Source organism: Peromyscus maniculatus, chromosome 5, assembly GCF_049852395.1.
Source record: "Peromyscus maniculatus bairdii isolate BWxNUB_F1_BW_parent chromosome 5, HU_Pman_BW_mat_3.1, whole genome shotgun sequence".
Taxonomy (NCBI): Eukaryota; Metazoa; Chordata; class Mammalia; order Rodentia; family Cricetidae; genus Peromyscus; species Peromyscus maniculatus.
This window is the reverse complement of record NC_134856.1, coordinates 73,189,137-73,212,112: the sequence shown is the minus strand read 5'-3', so window position 1 is coordinate 73,212,112 and position 22,976 is coordinate 73,189,137. Positions and strand designations below refer to the sequence as shown.

The following is a 22,976-nucleotide window of genomic DNA, read 5'->3' as shown; positions in this document are numbered from 1 at the left end:
TCTTATCATGATTCCCATTCAAGGTTGCAGGCATGGAAAACGGGTCTTCAGGATTCCCTTGTCCCAGGTTCACCTTCCCAACATAATTTCAGAATTCACATACTCAGGGATTTAAGGTATAATTTGAGCAGAATAGCAGCAGACTCAGGCTTAATGCATTTCACTTAAGCTGTAATGGGATCAAAGCAGATTCCAACAAAACATTAAAAATAGCACTGCAATTTTTTAAAAATTTTTTTCTACTTAGCCAATGCACTTCTGGCCTTAGGAACTTGTGGTTGGATTCAGGAATCTTGGTTGTTATGCCTATGTCTTTGGGTCTAATGGGATATTTCTCTTTTTAATTAATTTTATTTCTGTGTATGAGTGTTTTGTTTACATCTATATCTGTGTACCATGTGCATGTCTGGTGCCCACAGAGGCCAGAACAAGGCTTCAGATCTCCTGGGACTGGAGTTACAGATAACTGTAAGCCATCATGTGGGTACGAGGAATTGAACTAGGGTCCTCTGGAAGAGCAAGCAGCCAGGGCTCTTAACCACTAAGCCATCTCTCTGTAGCTCCTAAAGATATATTTCTTGAGCGGCCTTTCCTGGAGACCTGAAGAACAGAGAGGCACAGGATAGCTCAGAAAATTCCCAGGCTACAATGGGCCCCATCCTGAAAATCTGGTTTCAAGTTTCCTTCCTAGACCCCTACCTGTTTACATGGAGCACTCTTCTGGGTTTACCTCTGTCTTCCTTACCTTCTCCCAGCAAACGGCTTTGTCCTTTGTCGCAGCTTTAAAAGCATCTTCATAACCAGCACCAGACTCCATCTCTTTTCCTTGTGTCAAACTAAAGTATCTAGTGGTTTCCTTCTTGTGAGCATGCTGAGGACTGAACTCATGGTCGTGTGTGTACAATGCATTCCTGATTTCCTTTCTTAACACTTTCATAGCCCATTTTATCTCCTTACAGCAATTTCTTAGACTCATTGCACAGGGAAATATCGCTTTTATTCCCAATTTTTTAGTTTCCCTTTCTCTTTCCTGTCTATCCAGTTTGTCTTATGAGTCATTTAATGATATGAGGAGATAAAAGTAGCTTTCATCATTCTTTGTGTGTGTGTGTGTGTGTGTGTGTGTGTGTGTGTGTGTGTGTGTGTGTGTGTTTGGTTGGTTTTTGGTTCTTCAAGATAGGGTTTCTCTGTGTAGCCCTGAGCTGTCCTGGAACTCACTCTGTAGACCAGGCTGGCCTTGAACTCACAGAGATCTGCCAGTCTCTGCCTCCTGAGTGCTGGGATTGAAGGCATGTGCCACTACCGCCTGGCTTCATCATTAATTAGACTTTTTCAATCATGTGTGATAGCTCAGCACTGGGGAAGCTATGGTGTCAGGAGTTCAAGTCCAAGACTAGTCTGTGTGACAGAATAAGCCCCCGTCTGAAACAAAAACAACCAACAAAACCACGACAGCAGTTTTTCTTAGATGACCACGATGGTGGTAACAAAAATCAATTTACCTTGGTTAAAATAGCTTTAGATTTTAGAATGGTGAATCCCCTCTTGCTTCTTCCTGTTACCATTACACTTTGTAGTTGACATTGTTCACTTTCTATGTCGTTTTATCTTTATCAAAGACTATTACGCTAAGAATAAAATAATACCGTTCTGCTAGATGTTTCTAATTTGATCAGATGGGATTAGGAAATTTTAAGTTATGTTTCTTTTTTTGTTTGTTTTGTTTGAGACAGGGTCTATCTTTCATGTACCACTGGCTGTCCTGGAACTCACAATGTAGACCAGGCTGGCCTCCAACTCTGAGAGGTCTGCTCGCCTCTGCCTTTGAAATACTGGCTTTAAGGGGCATGCCACCACATCCACCTGTACAAAATGTTTCTTTATAAGACACTTTAAGCAACATTTAACTTTTTTAAATATGGCATTAAAAATCCTTTGATGTGTTAAAGCAAACATAATGTCTGTCATTGACGATATTCTCTGGTCTCTTCACTCCCAGTTTGAGTTTTGTTGGTGCCAATTGTCTCTGCAGACTAACCTCTCTCCCAGTCCCCTGCAGGTTATTCAGATTTTAACTTTTTATGTGGATTCCTCACGTATGAGGGATAACTGCTGTTAGGGCTTTGGGAATAGAGTTGGCCAGACCTTCTTTTTTTGTAGATGAAGCTACTTCACCTGTGTGGGAAGAGATAAAATGAGCAGGACCTTTCTGAAAGGGATCGTGACGCCTGGGCTCTGGTCACTAGCCTCGTGGGGAGGAAGGGCAATGATACACATTGAGCTTTCTAGAAGATGCTCGTGGAAACAGCCTACATGACGCAGGTGACAGTGCCGTAACACCTCCATTCTACATAAACTTGATGTGATCTGTGGGAGATCTGATGGACAAAGTTAGACGTGCTGGCCAGCAGTTACACAGTGTCTCCCAGTCCTCATTCTTAAGTAAGTGGGGGTCAAGCCCAATGATTTGTAATAAAGCAAAGCTACACTTCCTGCCCTCATGGAGTTTTCTAGCACACACACACACACACACAGACACACACACACACACACACACACACACACACACACACACACACACACACACACACACACACGCTCTCCCAGATGGAGCAAAACAGCCACGAGCCGCTGAGCACGGAGCAGTCATATTTAATTCAGCATGCGAAACCAAATGACAACTTCATATTCATAGGACATCGGCCTGTTTTTCTAACCTTTCTTCTCAACGAAAACCCCTTCTCTTAAAGAATGAAAGCTTTACTTGCTGCTAGAAATAAAACCCTGCCCAACAGTCAGCCTGGCCTTAAATCCCTAAGGCCATCCCCAAGAAGTCAGGTTTAGAAACTGACCCTGAAAGGACGAGGAAATTTCTGTAACCATCCCTTTAAGATAGGTGCTAGCAAACGTTGGGGCTTATTTGGCCATCAAATTTGACATTTAGAAAACTTAATTTGTAGTTACTTTTTAGAGATTGACGGGATCAAGTGACAAGTCTGTATCTATAACTGTTGTATTTACCAATTGCTTCAAAGCCTTTTTCCCATGAGTTTTAAAATTAGATTTTGGTAAAATATGAACATCATTTTGTTTTTCATAAGTCCTGGAGGCTCTACAGTCAGATCCTAATCGGAGGAACTGCTTTAAAGAACGCAGAGCTTTGCCTGTAAATGTCAGTTATAGTGTGAAATGGGGGAGGGAAGCAAAAACATTCCACATCGCAGAACCCAGGAAAGACGCCATTAAGAAGTTAGCCCAACTTCAGAGGGCTTCCTAAGCCTTGTACAGTTAGGAAAATAATTGAGGAAAATGTATCCATGTTATTCAAGAATTTTAAAATAAAATTCCCAGAGACACAGCAGTTTGTTTTACAGAGCAGAGTTTTCACTATTTACCTAAAATGGGTTTAGGGGAAAGTATTTCCTCAGTAATTAATTTAGTGATCAGTACAAAAATATGTATTTCTGAGGTCCTTTCATTCATGATTGATATTTTTTCTATAGTAATTTTAACTGAATGCTGGACCAAGAATATTAATATATCACAATCACAAGATGGTCTGGTATAGATATTTACACATTAACCAAAGCCTGTCAGTTTGTCCATGCATAGAATTGATTGGCAACACATTCTTAGTAAAAATTTATACTAAAATATAAAATGTATACATTACGGATGGTATATGTTCAAAGTATGCTGGATATAAAGATGTTCAGCTGCGTGGGAATGATTTCAACCTACATTGAGTTCTCCATTTTACATATTTCTGTGGCACATACAGTTGTAAACCATCCAAGCATTGGTGCTCCCAGTATCTCCAGCACCGGAGTAAGCCTGCAGTGGGTCGAAGGAACACAGGCTGGGCTGAGCCAGGGCTGCTGGCCCCTGGCTGATTTAGGCTCTCTCACTACGGTCAGTTAGGTCTCTTCAAGTTCTGAGGTTTTAGTTTTCGGAAATAGTGTCGTGTAGAAGGGACTACAGAGTTTTAAGGAGACCAGGATCCACAAGAATCTCCAAACTACTATGAGCTGAGTGAGGCCATGGGCTGGTTACCAACAGCACTCCCCGGATACAATTCTGAGGGTTAAACAAGGCTGAAAACGCATAGGACTCGGCAGGACAGTAGCAGTGCCACCGTTGGTCTACACATCTTTGTGTGCGTGGAAAAGGGTGGCCCATTCTCAAGACATTTGATTTCCATTGGCAGAAATTGGTGGCATAATCTTATTTTGTTAAAATAGACACTTGACTGCCATCTGCTGGAAAATTCTCTTTGTAAATACGCAAATCTATGATGTCCAATGCGCAGACCATGACACCCAGAAGTACCGGCGCTGCTGTACAGAACATGCTCTGCACCGTTGTGCATGCAAGCACTCCATGACTGTCTGTTTGCTACTCTTCCAACTTCTGGGAAATGCTGTTTAGAAAAGCACTCCAGGTAACACTGCTGTATAAATCAATTAATTTGAAACATTCGAAGTTAATCTCTGGATTCGAAGTTCAGAGCACTAAAAACCCTACACCATGGAGCCAGCAGCAAAGTTAATCTCGTAAAAGGAATCAGCATTTTCCTCTTACAAAGCCTAGAAACATTTGTGCTTACTACTCCCACCATTTCCCACTTCTTTACCAAAAAGAAGATTCCACAGTAAAACCTAGAGTTAGAGTTAGCAGAAATACTGAGGGCTGGGCGAGGAGGCAGCAGTCGAAGAGTGTGCTTGTAACTTCTGCAGAGGACCAGAGTTCGGTTCCCAGCACCCACTTCTGGGACTCAAAACCACCTGTAACTCCAGACCCAGGAGATCTGACACCAAATTCTGGCCTCCATAGGTACCCACGTGCACACTCTTGCATGCACACGTGCATACACACACAAATAATAATAATAATTCTTTAAAAACTAATTGAGCCATTAATCTTACATTTATAAACATTGGATATAAGATTAAATTAAGAGATTTTTTTGTATGTATTGAAAGCAAAGCACATTGTAAAAGATCATTTTTATTTTAAAATGCACTTTTGTTTTTAAAATTGGATGAAAAATAATATACTGATAATATATCCTTATTACTAAATGGCAGATCTCTCCCAGGAAGTCAAGTGTGCTGTGCTCCATTTAGCCAGGAACCTGGGCTGGGATATAAGAGGCCTCTGTTCTAGCAGGAAATGCTTATTGTGGTGACTACACTTTCCTTTTGCATATGGAAGGAAAACTTTGGCTCATTTTCACACCTAACACTGCAGTCACAGAGAATACTGGCTAGCATTACGTAAGGGGAGTTTATCCAGAGTGGGAGCTCTGTCGGGGTAAGGGATCTATCATCCTGGCAGGGGACACAGGTGCTAGGGTGGCTCATAGAAACTTGGAGAAAACAACAGCCTATCATCGTAAAGATGTGAAATGTTACAACTGTCACAGCAGAGTGATGAAAGGTACCAACAGTTCCAAGTGTCGTAGTATGTAAGGATGGAACTGACCAGCCAGAGCCCACAGGACAGACCATGTGATAAAGCACAGTAACAGGGTAATGATTACTAAGGACGTCAGTGGAGGCTGTCTTCTGCATGGAGGGCTGACCAAAGAGACGCAGTTATAGAGAGTGGGGCTCTTTGACAGAAACAAGGAAAGGACCCCAGAATAACAGAAGCCAGATAGCACCAGAAGCAAAATGTGCAATTATTGCAACAAAAGGACAAGGTGATGTGTCATCCAGTGGTCCTATCCAAGTATCTTTGAAGACAGTGAATAGAACTTAATGTTCCAGAGGCAAGATGAGGGTGGTCTACGAGGGTAACAGCTTAAAACAGCGATAAACCAGGAATGGATGGGTTAGGAGACTTCAGTAGCTGCCTGTGCTGGGGAATCTCAATTAAGAAATGGCCTCCAGCTGGGTGTGGTGGTGCATGCCTGCAATCCTAGCACTTAGGAGGCAGAGGCAGGTGGATTCAGGTGAGTTGAAGGCCAGCCTGGTCTACAGAGCAAGTTCTGGTAACACAGAGAAATCCTGTCACCAAACCCTCCCCCCCCCAAAAAAAAAGAAGAAAAGAAAAAAGAGTCTCCATCAGGTTGGCCTGTGGGCATGTCTGTGGGAGCATTTTCTTAATTACTGATTAAGAAGTAGCCCGCCCACTGTGGGTGGTGCCATCCCTAAGCAGGTGGGTCTGGGCTATCGAAGAAAAGGATTTTAACAAGCTGGAGGAAGCAAACCAGTAGGTCTGTGGCTTCTGCTGCAATTCCTGAATCTGGGTCCTGCCTTGGGTTTCCTCGATGATGGACTGTAACCTGTGAGTCAAATCAACCATTTCCTCCCCAAGGTGCTTTTGCTCGGTGTTCTATCACAGAAATGGAAACCACACTAGATACTGCTGCAATCACTAGCTCAGTTTCCAGAGAGGCATGACTCTCAGACCTCAATCCCACAGTCTCAGGAGAGAGTCAGAAACGCACTTAGTGGTGTTTTCTCATCACCAGAACGTTGTTCTATCCCTTTACCAGGTAAAAGAGCTTTACAGCAGGAAGCTCTGACATGCCACTCAGAACACCCTATGGTATTGATGGGATTTGTTGGGGAAAGGAGGCCAGGAAGTTACTAGGAATCATTAAAGGAGAATCACAGCATAGACTTCTAGGGTGCTGGAGCAAGATTCACACCACCCATAGACACAACATTCCAAAAGTTCTTGTAGACTACTATGGCCTGACTTAGATGGATCATCTGACCATGGGACATCATGCAGCTGTGTAGCCAGAGGTCTGGTTATACACAAGTCATAAACCAGGGTGGGCGTAGAAGTAATCAGTCATTAAAAGGAAGTAGCAGAAATGGGGTTAGGCATGAGCATGGAGGGAAGACACCAGTTCAGGGACTACACCCAAATGTCATCCACCGCCATTGTACTGATCTTCACAACTATGGCTGCATGGGGTTGCCCTTTGAGCAGACTGATGGGTGAGGGGACAGCGACCTATTTTTTCACAGACGGCTTAGTCAAGAGTGCAAGCTAAGGGTGGGTGCTGTTGTGCCATGTGTCATTGAGATGACCTTGAAAGGGGTGATGAAGGGAAATCCTTATAATGGGAAAAGTTCCTGATGATCCCCTGGATACCCACTTTGCATGGGAAGAAGCATGGCTCAGGGTAAGATGCATGGTGGTAGTTTATTCAGGGACACAGGAGAAACCCTAGTATGAATATGAAGGTTGAACTTCCCCATTTCATGTCAACTATCCTCAAAGCAGCTGCTACCAAAATGACACTGAAAGAGACATTCACCACTGAGCTGTGCATGTAAGTCAGCTCAGGGCAATGTAGTGCTGGCACAAGGGTCCAGGGATAGGTCAAGTGTGCGGGGACAATGGTTAGGTCGAGATTCAGTCGTGTGGTCTTTCAGTCACCAAGGCTCTTCCAGCTACTGCTACCATCTGATGCCCATGTAACAGTGCCTTGGATCACAGTCCATTAGTTCTATTCAGTTTGGAGATTCCAGCCTAGAGATGACACTTCATAGACTGAGATGTCCCCCTAAACCAATGAACATTTTATGGGTGCTATATCCAAAATATATGGAAACATAGGCCTGAGGGAAGTAGGCATGGCCCTGCTTCATGTCATTCTCAGTGGTACATTTGGGCAATTGTGCTTCCGGTCACCCAAACCTTACATTCTATGGGTCAGGAAACCTTGTTTCCCAGAGGGTTGATATGTCATTAAAGGATCCAGGATCTGATTATACTTTATAGTGCAGCTGCCGCTCAGTGCAGTACTCAATACTGTAGCAGTAGTGATTGTTGAACCTGGTCTCCGGAGGAGGTGAGGCTGCATTACAGAAGGCGGGAAGGGAAGAATATTTGACACATGATAGTTGCATACACTAGGTTATGCACCAGCACTGGATGGACTAGGGTGTGGAGAAGGGAGAGGAACTTACTCCACACTGGAGATCCACTGCGGCCTCAGCCGCTGTACTTTCCCCACAAATACGCCCAGCTTCCTCAGGAGTAAAGGCCAGCAATGATCCTGCACTTGCTCGTCTCAAGTGGAGAATCTAAGAGTCATGCTTTTTTATTTTAATTTTCCTTTTCCATTTTTCTGAGATAGGGTCTTGCTTGAAGCCTAAACTGGCTTTGAACTTGAGATCCTCCTGCCTCAGCCTCCATAGTGTTGTGATTACAGATGTGTGCTACTACATATGGCTAGTCATGTTTTATGTCCTAACCCCAGAAATCAACTGAGTTAAATCTACTCACAGCCAGAATGAATCTTAATAGTTTGTCAAATTTTAAGATTAACACCTTCATTTGACTAAAAGTAATTTAAGAGCATTGAGGCAACTGGGTCACATTGGAATCCAGCCAGATCAAATTAATCCAAGTTCTTCGGATTTCCTGAGAATTTTAGAATTTACATGGTGAGCACAGAGGCGATCCGTGTGTCTCTGGAGTAGGCTTTGGAATTGTGAGTGGCAGAAAGTATTTTTTTTTATACGAAGTCTTGTGTGTCAAGGGCACGTGTGGGCTTACATGCCATAGCAGGGGTATAAAGGCCAGAAGACAGCTTTGTGGAGCCAGCTCTCTCCTAACAACTTTACATGGGTTCTGGGATCACACCTGTGGGGCTTACACCCAGCAAACACTTTTTTTCCCTGCTGAGCTATCTCACTGGCCGGCCCACCATCAACTTCTCAAAAAACAACTCCATAATCAAACCATATCCTCTGAATTATAGCATGGAAAGAAATAACACCAGGCCAGGCTTCCTCGTGGAGTCAGCTCAGTTCTCATTCCCTGAATAGTTGACATCTTACCTTCCGTACCAATGACTGCCTCACACCAGGCAAAATCCTCAGGTTTCTCGTACAAGGGAAGAGGTTTTGGAACCCAGTGCTCATATGCAGTTATTCTGAGGCAGCCTTAGATTGTTGCTTATTCTAGACCCACATCTAGGTTTACTCACAAGGGCAAGCAAGGAGCCATACTTGGTCGTCTTTGTGTCCAGCCTGGTGCTAGGAAGTGATCAAGAAGAGATTATGGAATGAATGAGCCTGCCGAGTCCCATGGACCATCCTGGCCGTTGGTGATCCTTAAAAGAACTCCACTCTGGCTGTGTCTTCTTTTTTTCAGGGCTGTTGATGAAACCGAGTCTACAGCATGATAGTCAAATGTCTTGTCCCTGAACTACATCCCTGGCCCAGGTGAGGACGCTATGAAAGGACAGCTTGCCCAAGCAGGAACAGGCTCTTTTCAAGTTCTGCTACGGCAAGACTGCTGCACTAGCTAGCTGTGTACGTCCCACGGAATCCGTTGAGATTAGCAGTGCCTGAAGCAATTCTTAGGATTTTAAAATAGCAAAAACAAACAAACAACAAAAACCACTACGTAGAAGGAATGACCCCCCCCACACACACACCACACACACACACTGTAAGGAGACCTTCAGCATGAATCCCACAGCTGCTGCTTGAATATTTACTGTGTGAATTTACCAATCAGAGTCTCCGGGGAATTTTAGAAGTGACTCCTGAAACAGTGATAACTGAGTCTTTCAGAGTGGCTCTGAGGCACTAGGAACTAAGCACACAGTACTTGTTTTATAGGACAGTAGCTTGGTTGTTCCCTGCTAGTAGGAACTAAGCACACAGTACTTGTTTTATAGGGCAGTGGCTTGGTTGCTCCGTGCTGGTATCACATTTGTAAATGTGTAGTTTCACTCAGGTTCTCTCCTGCTGGATTCTGCTGTCCACAAACACTGCTGTTTGCAGTCGTAGATGAATCCGGGTTGGGCTGTGGAAGAATTTTGGTGTTGCCCAGGGAAGTAGTTGAGGAAGGGGAAGGAGCCCAGAGTCCTGAGCTAGTCCTGAGACAATGAAAGACTCAGAAGAGGGCTCTAAGTGGCCATACCCATTTCTAAAGCAACCATGTACTCTCTTCTTGGTCTCTTCCATGCTTAGGGAAGTTTCCTACAGTTCTTGCTCTGACCACTTGAACTTCTAAGTTTTGTGTCTTTTGCCAGTTAAGGATCCGTAACAGTGTCACAGGGGTTTTGTTTCAAGTTATCCCTGTGGATTTATTAGCTTTTGTACCGAGCCCAAGGAAGGAAGTCAAATGGCGGCTCAATCCTTGCATCTTTTTTTTCTTCTTCCCTTTTTCAAATTACTCCTTTGCAACAATGTCCATGCTACATTCTACTTCTCTGGTTTAATCCATCTGTACCAACGAGTTCACTGGAGGCCTTTGGGAAGAAAAGACTAAGTTAGGCAAAAGAAGGAAAATTATGACAGACCTATGCAGGGGGGGCGGGGAGAAGGAGGCATTTGGATCATTTATATGCTGCATGTTTTACTGACAGTTAAATACAGTGTTTTGTTCTGTTTTCCGCCACTCGAGGCTTATTTAATTAAATTCATGGCCGAGGATGCTAACCAGCCCCACATCTAAAATAATTGCTTCTCTGTTGGTGAGATGGAAGGCCAGGATTGATTTTCCCCTGGCTGATAGCTCTCCTTTCTGACTCATGAATGTCATCTCCACTCTCCTCCCCACGTCATTTGATCTCTGTATTTGATCCCTATTTAGTAGGACACTTCGCTAAACAGATGTCCGAGTAATTAAAATCCCACATGGGCACACTAGTCAGTGAGTTACATCTATGTAATAGTCATCTTAGAAACTTCTCACCCTGGGCTCCCCCCGCGCCCCCATCCTGGTGTTTGTTGTGTGTCACTGGCCTTGATCGGGCTTAAACATTAGAGCTCAAGCCAGCTGTGTAGGTTTTCCTGCATGTGTTCATTTTCCTTTTCTCCCCACCCCCGACACTATTTTCCCCACAAGTTCCAGGCCTTTCTTTCAACTCACCTGGATTTCCACCAGCATCCAAATTCTCACTGAATGAATCATCTTGTATTCATTCATGTCAGCTCTAGCAATTAAAAGAAAATCATAAAAAGGTTGTTATAACCATGGATTAAAAGTATCTTTTATTTTTTCCCCCTGAGGCATAGCCAAAATATTTCAGACTAAAAAAAGCTTTTAAAAACAAAAAAACAAAAAGCCTATTCGTTCAAACACTGGAAACCTGTTTGGTTGCTCTAAGTCACCGAGGGACTTGGATGACAGAGATTAGAGAGGAAAGAGAGTATGTGGAGAGGTGCGGGGGAGGCTGGGAAGGGATGTGGAATTTGATACTTTGGTAGAGGATTTAGAATTTACAGTTATTTATGTGTTAACACTAAAGAGACAATATTTGTAATGGTAACTCTGATAGGGACATACCTTTATGCAAAACTGGACAACATTAAAACATAAAGGAGGTAAACGAATTCCCCTTGCAGCTGGCAGATAAGCATCAATTTTAAATTAAAGAAAAAAAAAACTAAACACTTTTAACAATTCATCAGTTTTGGTATCTACCAAATTAGCCAGACAAAAATCAGATAAGTGACAATCTTAATGGAAAAGAATCACATTTAGCAAATCATTTTATAAAAGTTTTTTGTCATATGTGTGTTGCTTGTGAGGCTACTTATAGAACATTTCAGAATTAAAAAAAAAAAAGTGTGATTAAGCCGGATGGTGGTGGTACACACCTTTAATCCCAGCACTGGGGAGGCAGAGCCAGGCGTTCATGGCCAGCCTGGTCTACAGAGCAAGATCCAGGACAGGCACCAAAACAATACAGAGAAACCCTGTCTTGAAAAACAAAACAACAACAACAAAAAAAAAAAAGTGTGATTAAAAAAGTCAAGCAGCAAGTTCAGAGGCTAACAGATACTGTTTTAGTTCTAAAACTCTAAAAATAGTTACCTAAACTTCACTGCCATGCTTATATTCAGAAAGTAAGCAAAAATCCTTCTGCTTAATCGAAACTTCATTTTGGTGGTTTACATTCAGCTTACACTCTTGTTATCTAAACTAACAAAAGCTCTGTAAATAAGCAGAGATCTAAATTAACAAGCGTCTTAGATAAACAGTTGCACACAATGAATGAGAGTCTTACATAAACAGTGATACCAAACGGGAGCTAGTATTTCAGGAAGGTAGATTCCAAAGCCACAGGAGGGAGCAGCGTGGGTGTGATTTCTGTTCCTGTCTACTACCCAGACTGCTGTGGATCGCCACAGTTCTAAGGCTGGCATGTCTGCATTCTCTCTGTGCTCAGGACGGCCACCACACTACCACCGCGTGCTTCTTCTCAAGTCCTCTTCCCCTTTGTGGAGCTCATGTTTCATCTAAAAAAGTTCAGGACACTTTTTTTTTAAAGCCGTTTTCCCTCCATTCCTTATCACATACCTATCCCTGCTCAGCTGTTTCTTTCTGATCATTGAACAAGAATGTATTAGTTCCAGTAACCCATTTCCGCTTCCCACTGCCTTAGTATAAACTAGGAAGGATATTTCTTGATCTCCTCACAAGGTTGTGAGGATCCTAAGAGCCTCCCACAAAGAGCTCAAACCACAGCCTCACCACTTTCCTTTTGAATGGATGATAGCAAGGTACTTTACTTTTTTGTACTTCAGTTCCATAATGTAGAAAATAGAGAAAATGAAACTACCGATATTCTAGGGTTGTTCGGTAATGGTTACATGAGGTAATTCCTGCAGATCACAAGGTCAGAACATGCTTACTTACAACAATCTCTGTTCCCTGTAAATGCCAACACAAATGCAGGTAGCTGCAGGGTTTCCCACTGAAGTCAGGGCGCTTCCTCTAAGTCTCCCATCGCCTCTGGGATGTGTTCTTATTTTGGGACTGCCACAGTTAAGCTATAGCCCCTGAGTGTGGCCTGTGGCAGTTAAGGATGGAAGCAGCAAGATGTGAGGATGCTGGTTGAGAAGCATCCTCTGAGGAGTTGAAGGTACCTTTGCCTCTCACCAAACCCAGCTCAGTCCCATGGCTTCATTAATACATTTACTTCAAATGGTTTGTTTGTGTTGATTTTTCACTTTGATATCAATGTGCTTAAAAGGGGTGTGTGTGTGTGTGTGTGTGTGTGTGTGTGTGTGTGTGTGTGTACAGGCAGATACACAAAGAAACCATCCTCTCTAGTCTGGAAAACGAGGGTTGTAAAGAGGTCAGTTGGTTCTCTAGGTACTTTATTTCTCTGTTTTTGTAGGCCAAAGTATTGTGTAAATAAATACAAAAGCATCCTTTCCACTGTCGTGCAAGTCTCCCTGTCATTTACATTATTGTTGTTTTATAGATCTCAGCATAATTTTAAATCCTCCTCTTCCGGAGAATATAGGAAAGTGCCATGTTTCAGGCACACTTTTGAAAAAGAAACTGGAGAAAAAAGCATTTACAACCTAAATGTTACCCCGTAGAAGAGAAATGCAGTGAGAACTGTGGGAGCCCGTTCTGGGGTTCCTCGTGGCTTTACCCAGCAGGTCCAAATAGAGGATGATCAGGACCACGGGCCTGAGTGCAGGTGTCTGAGATGGTCTGCACTTGGCTGTGCTGGGGGAGGAGGTCTTTTGCTCCACCCCTTGGCGTCTCTATAAAAACCCTGGACCAGAGACAGTCCGGGCCCGTTGGAATAGGTTCCAGGCCCTCTCGAGGCTATCCTTTATTTTCTATCTGTTTATCTCCACAAGATTCTCCGCTATAAATCCTTCTATCTAATATTTCCTGCTGCTCGCACTCAAGAAAACTCTGGGAAGCTGTGGGGGTGGTGGGTAAACGCCCCACAGAGAACACACAAAATATACAAACAACAAAACCTGAGCATTCCAAAAGGAATGGGATGAGTCTTTCAAAGAGCTCTCTTCTGAGGTTTTCTCGCACTGACATGCACGTATATTGATGCAGCTGTACAAAGTCCCAGAACACCGTGAAGGACCGATGCTGGCATGCAAATGCCAACTCTTCTACGTGATAGCCACCACAAACAGCTATGCTCCGACTTATTATTTATAACTTTTGTCTTGCACTGCACTTTCAGTTTCCCACTGCTCCCTTTACCCTCTTCACGCCTCCCTCTTTAACCGGGGATGGATTTCAGCATGTATGAAGCATATGTTCAGTCAGATGTCTCCGCAGCCACTGGTCAGGATTCCTAATATTGCTTGTTGATAATCCATGTCCTCCCCATTAGTGATGCTTCATTTACTGACAGATTGAATTCAGAGCTATCTATTCGAAACTATTAATCTATTTGTCAATCTTTTTTTTTGGTAATTCAATATCACTGTAATTATTAAGTCTTTCTAATATGTATTATCATCTGGTGGAGTGACCATCTCTGCTCTTACTCTTCATCTTAGATCTATGCTGGTTACTCTGTTTTTTCCTCCAGACAGAAATTGTTTCAAATCAAACCTGTCCCATTGGAGATTTTTTTTTTAGTTAAAATTACAGATATTTACCTAGTAGCAGATATATCTTGATTCAATCTTTGCCCCCCTTTTCCTTTGGGATATAGATCTCACTCAGTTCTTGCCCACATTATGTGTGTAGGATCATTTAGTTACTTTGAATAGGGTCTTTTCAATAGCTTTATTACCCAACAGGTAATTGGTAGATCACTGAAAAACCTTTTTACATATAACATTCATGTATGTACATATATATGTATACAGTGTATATTTGCATTATATGTGGGTATGCATGTGTCAAGATGCACACACCTGTGTATATACCTACAGAGGCTAGAGGAGGACATCAGGTGTCCCATTCTCTCTACCTTATTTCCTTCCATGGAGTCTTTCACTGGCTGACTAAAATGCTCCCAGGATCTGCCTGTCTCTGCCTCCAGTGCTGGACACGGACACACACACACACACACACACACACACACACACACACACACACACACACACACTGGTTTTTCAAGACAAAGTTTCTCTGTGTAGCCCTGGTTGTCCTGGAACTCACTAGGTCATCCAGGCTGGCCTCGAACTCACAGAGATCTGCCTGCCTTTGCCTCCTGAGTGCTGGGATTAAAGACATGAGCCACCATGGCCTGGCCAGGTTCCCATATTTACACAGCAAACACTTTTACCCATTGAACCATCTCCCAAGCCCTGATTTTCAATATTTTACAGTAGCTTTTCAATTAGGTCTCTAAAGTTTTGTAGGTAAAAAGTACTACCTGCAAATAAAAGCATTTTTCCCCCTTTTTACAATAGTCTCCCTATTATTTACATTTTGTCTTTTTGGGTACTTCAATATAATTTTAAATAACAACAGTGATAACAAGCAGCTTTGTATTTTATTTTAATGAGAATGGTTCTATGGTTATATGATTAAGTATAGAAATTTTAAAATATGGACAAAAGTAGAGTGAATAATAACATGACATTTGCCTATCACTTACCTTCAACAACCTTCAACATTTTTGCATATACTCTCAAAGGGATACAAACTCCCCCCTTCTGGATACAGGCTTAGAAACACCTATTCATGTCTGCAGCCATACCACCCCGAACACTCCTGATTTGTCTGATCTCGGAAGCTAAGCAGGGACAGACCTGTTCAGTACTTGAATGGGAGGAATACCTATTCATACAGTGCTCTTCATTTCCATTATGAGGTATTAGTCCTAACTAACAGTCAAAGAAATTCAATGATGGTTTTTCCTAACTAATAAGACATTCCACTGCTATGTGATTGCAGAAAACTAGATAGCAATCTCAGTGGTTCCCAATTAGTGAGTGAAAATTGTGATTCATTCATGTAATTATACTCGACAATTATAAAAAATGCTGACACGAAAAGACAGTCAAGTTTATGAAATTAAAACACAAGCACAAGACAATATACAGGTGTGATTTTATTTTTTAAATTTTTCATGGGCTGGGAGATGGCTCAGTTGGTAAAGGGCCATCAGTGTAAGAACAAGAACCTGACTTAGTTTCCAGCACTCACATGAAAGCCAGGGGCGTGCATCTATAACTCCAGCCTGGGGTGGGGTGGGAATGGGGGCTCATTCTTCAGCCAGCCTCACTAACTGGTGAGCTCCAGGTTCAGTAACAGATTGTTGTCTCAAAAAGGGGGGCAGAGAGCTGCTGAAGAATACACACACGCACACGCACACGCACACGCACGCGCACGCGCACGCACATGCACACACACACACCACACCACACACACAATTTGTTCCAAGGAGAAAAGAACACATGTATGAAAGTTTCTGGAAGGGTTTGCAATAAACTATCAATAGAAGTTATTTCTGGGCAGGAAGAATGAGGTGTGGTGATAGAAGAATCAGCTTCCTTATAAATTATTTTATAAACCATTATTGAAAGATAACATTGGTTAATGATTTTCTTTTTGCTGAATTTTTAAAAATTATCTGTGGGTGGGAGAGAGAGCTCAGTGATTAAAAGTACTTGTTGCTCTTGCACAAGACCCAGGTTCAGTTCCCAGCACTCAGATGGCATGTAACAACCATGTAAGTCCAGTTCTGGAGGAGTCAACACACTCTTCTGGCTTCTGTGGGCACTGCACGTACATGGTACCCATACATAGAAGATAAAAACAAATATGTTTTTGAAGTAGTTGTTTTAGTCAAGAATAGATATTAGAGTTTTATCACTTATTAAGACTTTTTCTTTTATGGCCTAATTGTATTAGGTATATTTTTACAATGTTAAAATATCTTATTTCACGGGGCAGTGGTGGCTCACACCTTTTATCCCAGGTGTGAGCCTGGGTAGGTGGATCTCTGAGTTCTGAGTTTGAGGCTAGCCTGGTCTACAGAGCGAGGTTCATGACAGTCAGGGCTACACAGAGAAACCCTGTCTTGAAAAACCCAATAGCTGAGGAGCCCCCATGGAACTGGAGTAGGCCCTCTGGATAAGTAAGACAGCTGTTTGGCCTAAACTGTTTAGGAGGTCCCCAGGCAGTGGGACCGGGACCTGTCCTTGGTGAATGAACCAGCTTTTTGGAACCTAGGGCCTATGCTGAGACACTTTGCTCAGCCTTGGTGCAGGGAGGAGGGGACTGGGCCTGCCTCACCTGAATGTACCAGGCTGGGCTGACTGCCCAGGGGAGACCTTACCTTGGAGGAGGTGGGAATGGGGGGTGGATTGAGGGGAAAGACTGGGGGGGGGGGTGGGAAGAGGGAGGACAGGGGAATCCGTGGCTGATATATAAAATGACTAGAAAATCTCTTATATAAAATAAATAAAACAAAAAGAAAAACCAAAATAATAAATAAATAAATAAATAAATAAATCTTATTTCTAGAAAAAAGTACCATGCTAAAAGTGATTTACTGTATTTCAGTTTAATTTGCTGACATTGGGTTTGTTGTGTGAAGTTAGATTTAAAAATTTTTTGTAACATTTTAGAAAAGTTTTATGATACATTTCAATTCATAAAATATTTACATATGCCGGGCGGTGGTGGCGCACGCCTTTAATCCCAGCACTCGGGAGGCAGAGCCAGGTGGATCTCTGTGAGTTCGAGGCCAGCCTGGACTACCAAGTGAGTCCCAGGAAAGGCGCAAAGCTACACAGAGAAACCCTGTCTCGAAAAACCAAAAAAAAAAAAAAAAAAAAAAAAAAAAAAAAAATTAAAATATTTACATACTCTAACAGGGAATTATATGTCCTGTGAAGTTTGTTGGGATATGCTTATAGCATTTCTAAGCCTAAAGCCTTTAAAAAGCCCTTCCTTGGCTTTGATTCACACTTCACTTTCCTTCTCTTCCTCCTCCTTGTCTAATTTTTAGTGATTTTTGTCTTTCCAGGAAAAATAAAAACAAAAATATAGCCATGGTAGTAGCATGTAATTAAAAACAAACTCCTTATCAGTGCTATCTCCTTTGTCTTTTACAGTTTGATTTATGTTCTGTATAATTCGTTAAATAGATTTTTCAGGGATTTCTCCGGAGATTTTTCTTGATCTCTTTCCTTTTGAATGAATCCGTTTTATCAGTCTCCAATTCATCCATTTCTCTTGCAGTAGTCATTCTTCAATCCTCCTTCCTTGAACGATGATGATGATGATGATGATTAGGTTATTATGCTTTTGTTTTAAGTGCTGCTCATTTTACCTAGTTTTGTTATTCTTTCTTATTAAAATTTCACCTGTCTAACAATACTGGTAAGCTAGCTGAGGTTGCAAGTGACTTTCAGATATTTCTAACAGTTTGATCGGCTCTAAGTGGGCAAAGATTTGCTAACACTGACTATGCCATTTAAAATGTGACTCAGACACTAGTGGCATAAAGAATTATAAAATGCTTGAGTTATAGCACACAACCACAGCAAGCTTATGACCTGCTCAAGAGGCCAGGACCTATTTGTAAGCACAAACCTGCATGGTTGCTGAAAATTGTCTGTCCTCAGAAATTTGGGGGAGAACTAGCAGCCAGGATTTAAGGAGATGTTCTCCTGTTCCTTTAAGATTCTTTCTGCTATTTCATAGACATAAATAACCTAAGATATTCCTAAATGCCTTTTACTTTCTTTGAAAATATACACATTATCTACACAGCCTTGCTTCATTTTTTTTTTTTTGGTCATAATTAAATTCAGATGAAATGTTTTTCAAGTGCAAATGTTAAAAACTGTAAACACAGTAAGAGAAAAAAATTTCACTGTAAAAACCAATTCACTAACTACAGATGTAGATGAAAGCAGAATACATTTTTTTTTTTTTTTTTTTTTTTTTTTTTTTTTTTTTTGGTTTTTCGAGACAGGGTTTCTCTGTGTAGCTTTGCGCCTTTTCCTGGAACTCACTTGGTAGCCCAGGCTGGCCTCGAACTCACAGAGATCCGCCTGGCTCTGCCTCCCGAGTGCTGGGATTAAAGGCGTGCGCCACCACCGCCCGGCTAGAATACATTTTTAAAATGATTTTCGAGGTTAGAATTTTAAGCAGTTAAGTTGCTAGTAGAGAACTCCGTGGCAACAGAAAAGCACATTTGCAAGTGTCTGGTCCTCACCAAGGTCCGCTGCAGAAATCATTAGATTCATGTGTTTGCAGATTATGTAACAGTTTTTAAGTGGCCAGGAAAGGGAGGATTTTGTGGTCAGAAAAGTGGAAATGTTCTATTTAACATATGACCCTGGCCAGGCCCATCTCAAATTACTGTTGATCAAGTTACAGGTGATTGGCAAGTCAGGTGGGAGCCAGCATGTGCCTGATGAATCTTCAATAAACATTTTGCCACAAATCAGTGGCTATTACCATTAAAACCATGACCTTAACTCTCTGATATTTAAAATAACGCAAAGAAAAATTGCAAAGCATTGTGAGCTAGACGTTGCTTTAAAAGGCTTGTAATTTACCCTCTCCTGGTGATCTTAGAACAAGCAAAACATAGCTTTGTGAAAATGACCTAAAAACATATTATTAGAACTCCAGATCAACAGCTTTATAATCATAATTGAACGTGTTTTCTGTTTTACACAAAAACCATGCATCTCAACTTTCCAAATTTCCAGATGTTTAAAACATGTAAGAGCCGATCTAGGACTTAATTCTTGTGAGGAAACACCAGCAGAAAACAAATAAACAGAAGCCCAGACTTTTATCTCTCTCCCAACCCCAAATAGTGGTATTTGGCATTGATCTCAACCGATTGCTGCTCAAGTGGCACATTAATGAGACAGTAATCCAGAGCCAAAACAGGGAGAAAAAAATTGTTTGTTATGATTGTGAAATTTTTTAGGGAAGTATACCCAACACTCAAACACTGCCAAAGAAAAGCTAACCTCGAGGCCAATTTTTAAGTGCTAAGATTTGATGAGAAGGTAGAATCCCGCCTCCGCTCCCCCCCCCCCCCCCGCCAAAAAAATACACCCTACCGCAGCCAACTTTTGAGGAATTTATTTTACTTATAGTCTGAATAGAATACACTTTATCCACTTAGACTGCAGTTCGATGAATTGTGGCAACTGTGATGTAACTACCACTCCTTTCGAGATACATAATCGTTTTTCTGACCTCCAGTGTCCTCTTTTCCTTTCAATTTCTGGCCAGGCAAATGCTTTGTGTATCTAGTTTCCATCTTCTAAAACTCAGGCATGGACTCAAATGGTCTTTTCTGAGATTTCCCCTCAGAGTATGATATTTTCAGATCCGTATTCACACTGAGTCAACGCTGTGCCACCTTTTGGGGCACGATATGTTGTCAGACAACTTTACCTGCATGGTCCTCATTCCAGTTCCTCTTCACCACCCTGATGGACAGCATTTCAGTTTGGTAAGGGAGCACCGAGCAACTCCAGCCAACCTGCTAGCACCTGCTGTGAAGCATGAGGGGACAGATGGGACCAAGCCACGTGGAACAGACGCTGGCAAAACATGCACCCTGGAAGTGGGTGAGTCATGCTTGGAACCCCAGGCCCAGGGCTTCCCCGAGGCTGAAGTCGCCACGCTCTTGGGACACCCCGTGCCCACGCAAGTGCCTCCGGGACCAAGGGCTCCAGCTGGGCGGCCGCAGGACCACTGGAGCACACAGATGATGCACAGACCTTCAAGATCCCAGAAAGGGGAGCCCAACAGGAAACATACGAGAACTTCAGCTTTGCCGGTGGCCCGCAGAAGCAGCGCCCTTATATACGCACTACACCCTGCGTCTCACTCCGCGCCACCGCAGGCGTTCCACTCCGTGCGCGGGCGGCCCTACTTCCCGGCCGGGCGCTGGGCCCCGAGCTGCGGTGTGGCAAGCGGGCGGCCTTCCCGCTCCTGCCTCCGGGCTCCTCGGGAGTGGCGGGCCGCGCGCCGCCGCCGTCCGCTGGACCGACCTGGCTTCGTCCTGCGCGGCGGCGTCCTGGTTGCAGGGCCCCGGGAGACTTCGCTTCTGGACGCGACGGGACCGAGCCGGCGGCGCCTCGGCCTGGCCCCGCTGGGCCCCGGGGCCGACTTTCGTTTTCTGCCGAGCGCGGCGGCCTTGTTCCCAGCGGCCACTCACGGACTCAGGGCGGCTCTGTGTCTGCGGCCTTCCGGGGCTGCAGGAACCGGCCCGCGCCCGAGGAGGGTTTGCCTTTGGCTTGTGCCCAACCTTCTCGTTCGGATTCGAGCTGCCGGCCATCGGCGGCGGCGCTGGGTTTTGATGTTTTCTCATGCTCTAAGATTTTGCAGGGAACCGAGTTTTCTGGCTCCCTGCATCATCACGTTGTGTTAGAAAAAATAAATAAATAAAATAAAAAAATCGAGAAAGCCGGGGCTGGCCGCACTGCACACAGGCTGGGCTGTTCGTTCTGCAGAGGCCTGCCCGTGCGGGGCGAACAACCCTGGGCAGAAGCAAGGGAACCAGCGAGCCTTGGCGCCCAGGGGAGGGAACCGCCCTGGGTTAGAGTTAGGTAAGGGGTCCCATAATATGATTCATGACTGACTACCCAGAGAGAATGTGGGAAGAAACTCGTCCAAGAACCGGCTTTGAGTCATCGGGGAAAGGCATCTGTTTGAGCATACAACCTGTCAGGAATGACAAAACAAAAAAATAGCAAGGCAGACGAGGAAGTCAAGTTTGGCTTTACAGTTTCTTTGTCGCAAATTATCCTCCACAAGCATGGCAATTAACCCCGTGCTAACATTAGATAGTTTTCATATTCATTGGTTTCTCCCTGTAAACCTATGAGAACAGCGAGTTCACTGTTTTCCCTGGAGCATAGTGTGTGTAGTATTTGGCAATGGACTGGGACTTTTTTTTTTTTTTTTTTTTTTTTTTTTTGCAGATATTTGCTGAGTCAGCAAATAAGAAGCAACCACAATTATTTAAAGGTCCTGTGAGTTGAGGATAAAAACCACAAGACACAAGAGAAATTGCTCTCCTAGCTCACTTTTATTTTTTGGCTCAATAATCCATAAGGAGTAGCTAAGAGGTAGCCAGTCTGTCATTTCACTTTCCAAAGGGGAAAAAAAAGGGCGAGCTCTCCTCTGTGCTGCTTTTCATTCCAGAGACTGATACTGTGATGTCAGTTCACCTCAAGTGTATGAGGAAAATGAACGTCCATAATTGTTCACCGATCTCCAGTATATGGTCGTTTGAGTAGCATTCATGGTGGGCTGCTGTGGGACTTTAAAAACGCCGACACAGTATTATACACTATTAAAAACACACCTGGAGAGTGCTTCGGAGGAAAATTGGGTGAACCTCCTTTAGTTTCGAGAGGAATGAGATGAAATGTGAGTGTGGAGACTCAGAATAGCCAGCCAGCCCCAAGGGATTCTCCTGTATCAATTTCCATGTCTTTTGGTTAGGAAAAGTCTACACCTTGACTAGGCAGGTTTGTAATACCTGAGAGCTGGAAAAGCTCTTCATGAGAAGTGTAAGATTTCATGTATGCATCTGCAATCGTTCCAGTAATGATGGCATCCTAATATCCAACACTGGAGACGTTTGGAGGTCATGCGTTCAAGTCTATTCGGCTAGCGAGCGTCTGTTGTGTGTCAGGCGTTGTTATAGATGCCACAGATACAGCAGCGAACAGACAAGTCTTTCCACGCTCTGCACTATTCCACCACCAGGACCTTCCTTCCACCGCATCTTTTTCCTGTTTTAATCATTCATGGGCCGTCTGCTTTCTTTACAACCTGGGTCCCTTCACCAGATTTTAAATTTGTTCCTATTTCCTGTCCCTCCCTCAATTCACTCAAAATATAAATATATGAAATAAATATGTGAAGTAAAATGTGATGAAATAAAATGTAAGGTCATAGCCAACTTTTAGCAAAAGAATTAATTTTTAAATTTTCATTTGCTAAAAGTCTAACCTCCCTGGTTTCTTTCAGTTGGCTATTGTGTAAATGAGAATAATTACTATCTAGTCAGCTTCTACCCTTCTGTAAGACTGTTTTCTTCACCTAAGCTTTGATCATAGCCAACTTGACAACACACCCAAAAACAGAATGCAGAAAATAGCAACATTAAACAAACATTTGAAAACAGAGGTCCTCAAGATCGATTTCCTTTCATCTCCTCCCTCATTCCCTCTCCTTTCTCTCCCCCCTGTTCTCTCTTATCTCTCCCTCTCTAGGTCTCTGTCTCTCTTGACAGAGTCTCACACTGTACCTCAGCCTGG

The 22,976-nt window shown here is 43.1% G+C and overlaps 1 protein-coding gene across 4 annotated transcripts; it reads right to left on the bottom strand.

Annotated features, from left to right (window-relative positions):
- Positions 1-1,097: 1,097 nt before the first annotated feature.
- On the bottom strand, positions 1,098-21,431 carry LOC102918263 (uncharacterized). Of its 4 annotated transcripts, none has more exons than XM_076572621.1 (4): positions 20,095-21,431; positions 11,999-12,230; positions 10,858-10,921; positions 1,098-10,234 (listed from the first exon to the last, which is right to left on the bottom strand). In XM_076572621.1, exon 1 carries the CDS (start codon positions 21,014-21,016, stop codon positions 20,516-20,518), a length of 501 nt encoding a protein of 166 aa, XP_076428736.1. In that variant the 5' UTR covers positions 21,017-21,431; the 3' UTR covers positions 1,098-10,234; positions 10,858-10,921; positions 11,999-12,230; positions 20,095-20,515. The 4 variants fall into 4 exon arrangements, with proteins under 4 accessions (XP_076428736.1, XP_076428737.1, XP_042133979.2 ...); XM_076572622.1 differs by lacking the exon at positions 11,999-12,230 and adding an exon at positions 11,806-11,925; XM_042278045.2 differs by lacking the exon at positions 11,999-12,230.
- Positions 21,432-22,976: the final 1,545 nt, after the last annotated feature.

Excerpts from the sequence above, each read along its gene's own strand:
- LOC102918263 (XM_076572621.1), bottom strand. The coding sequence starts at position 21,016 with ATGAGAAAACATCAAAACCCAGCGCCGCCGCCGATGGCCGGCAGCTCG.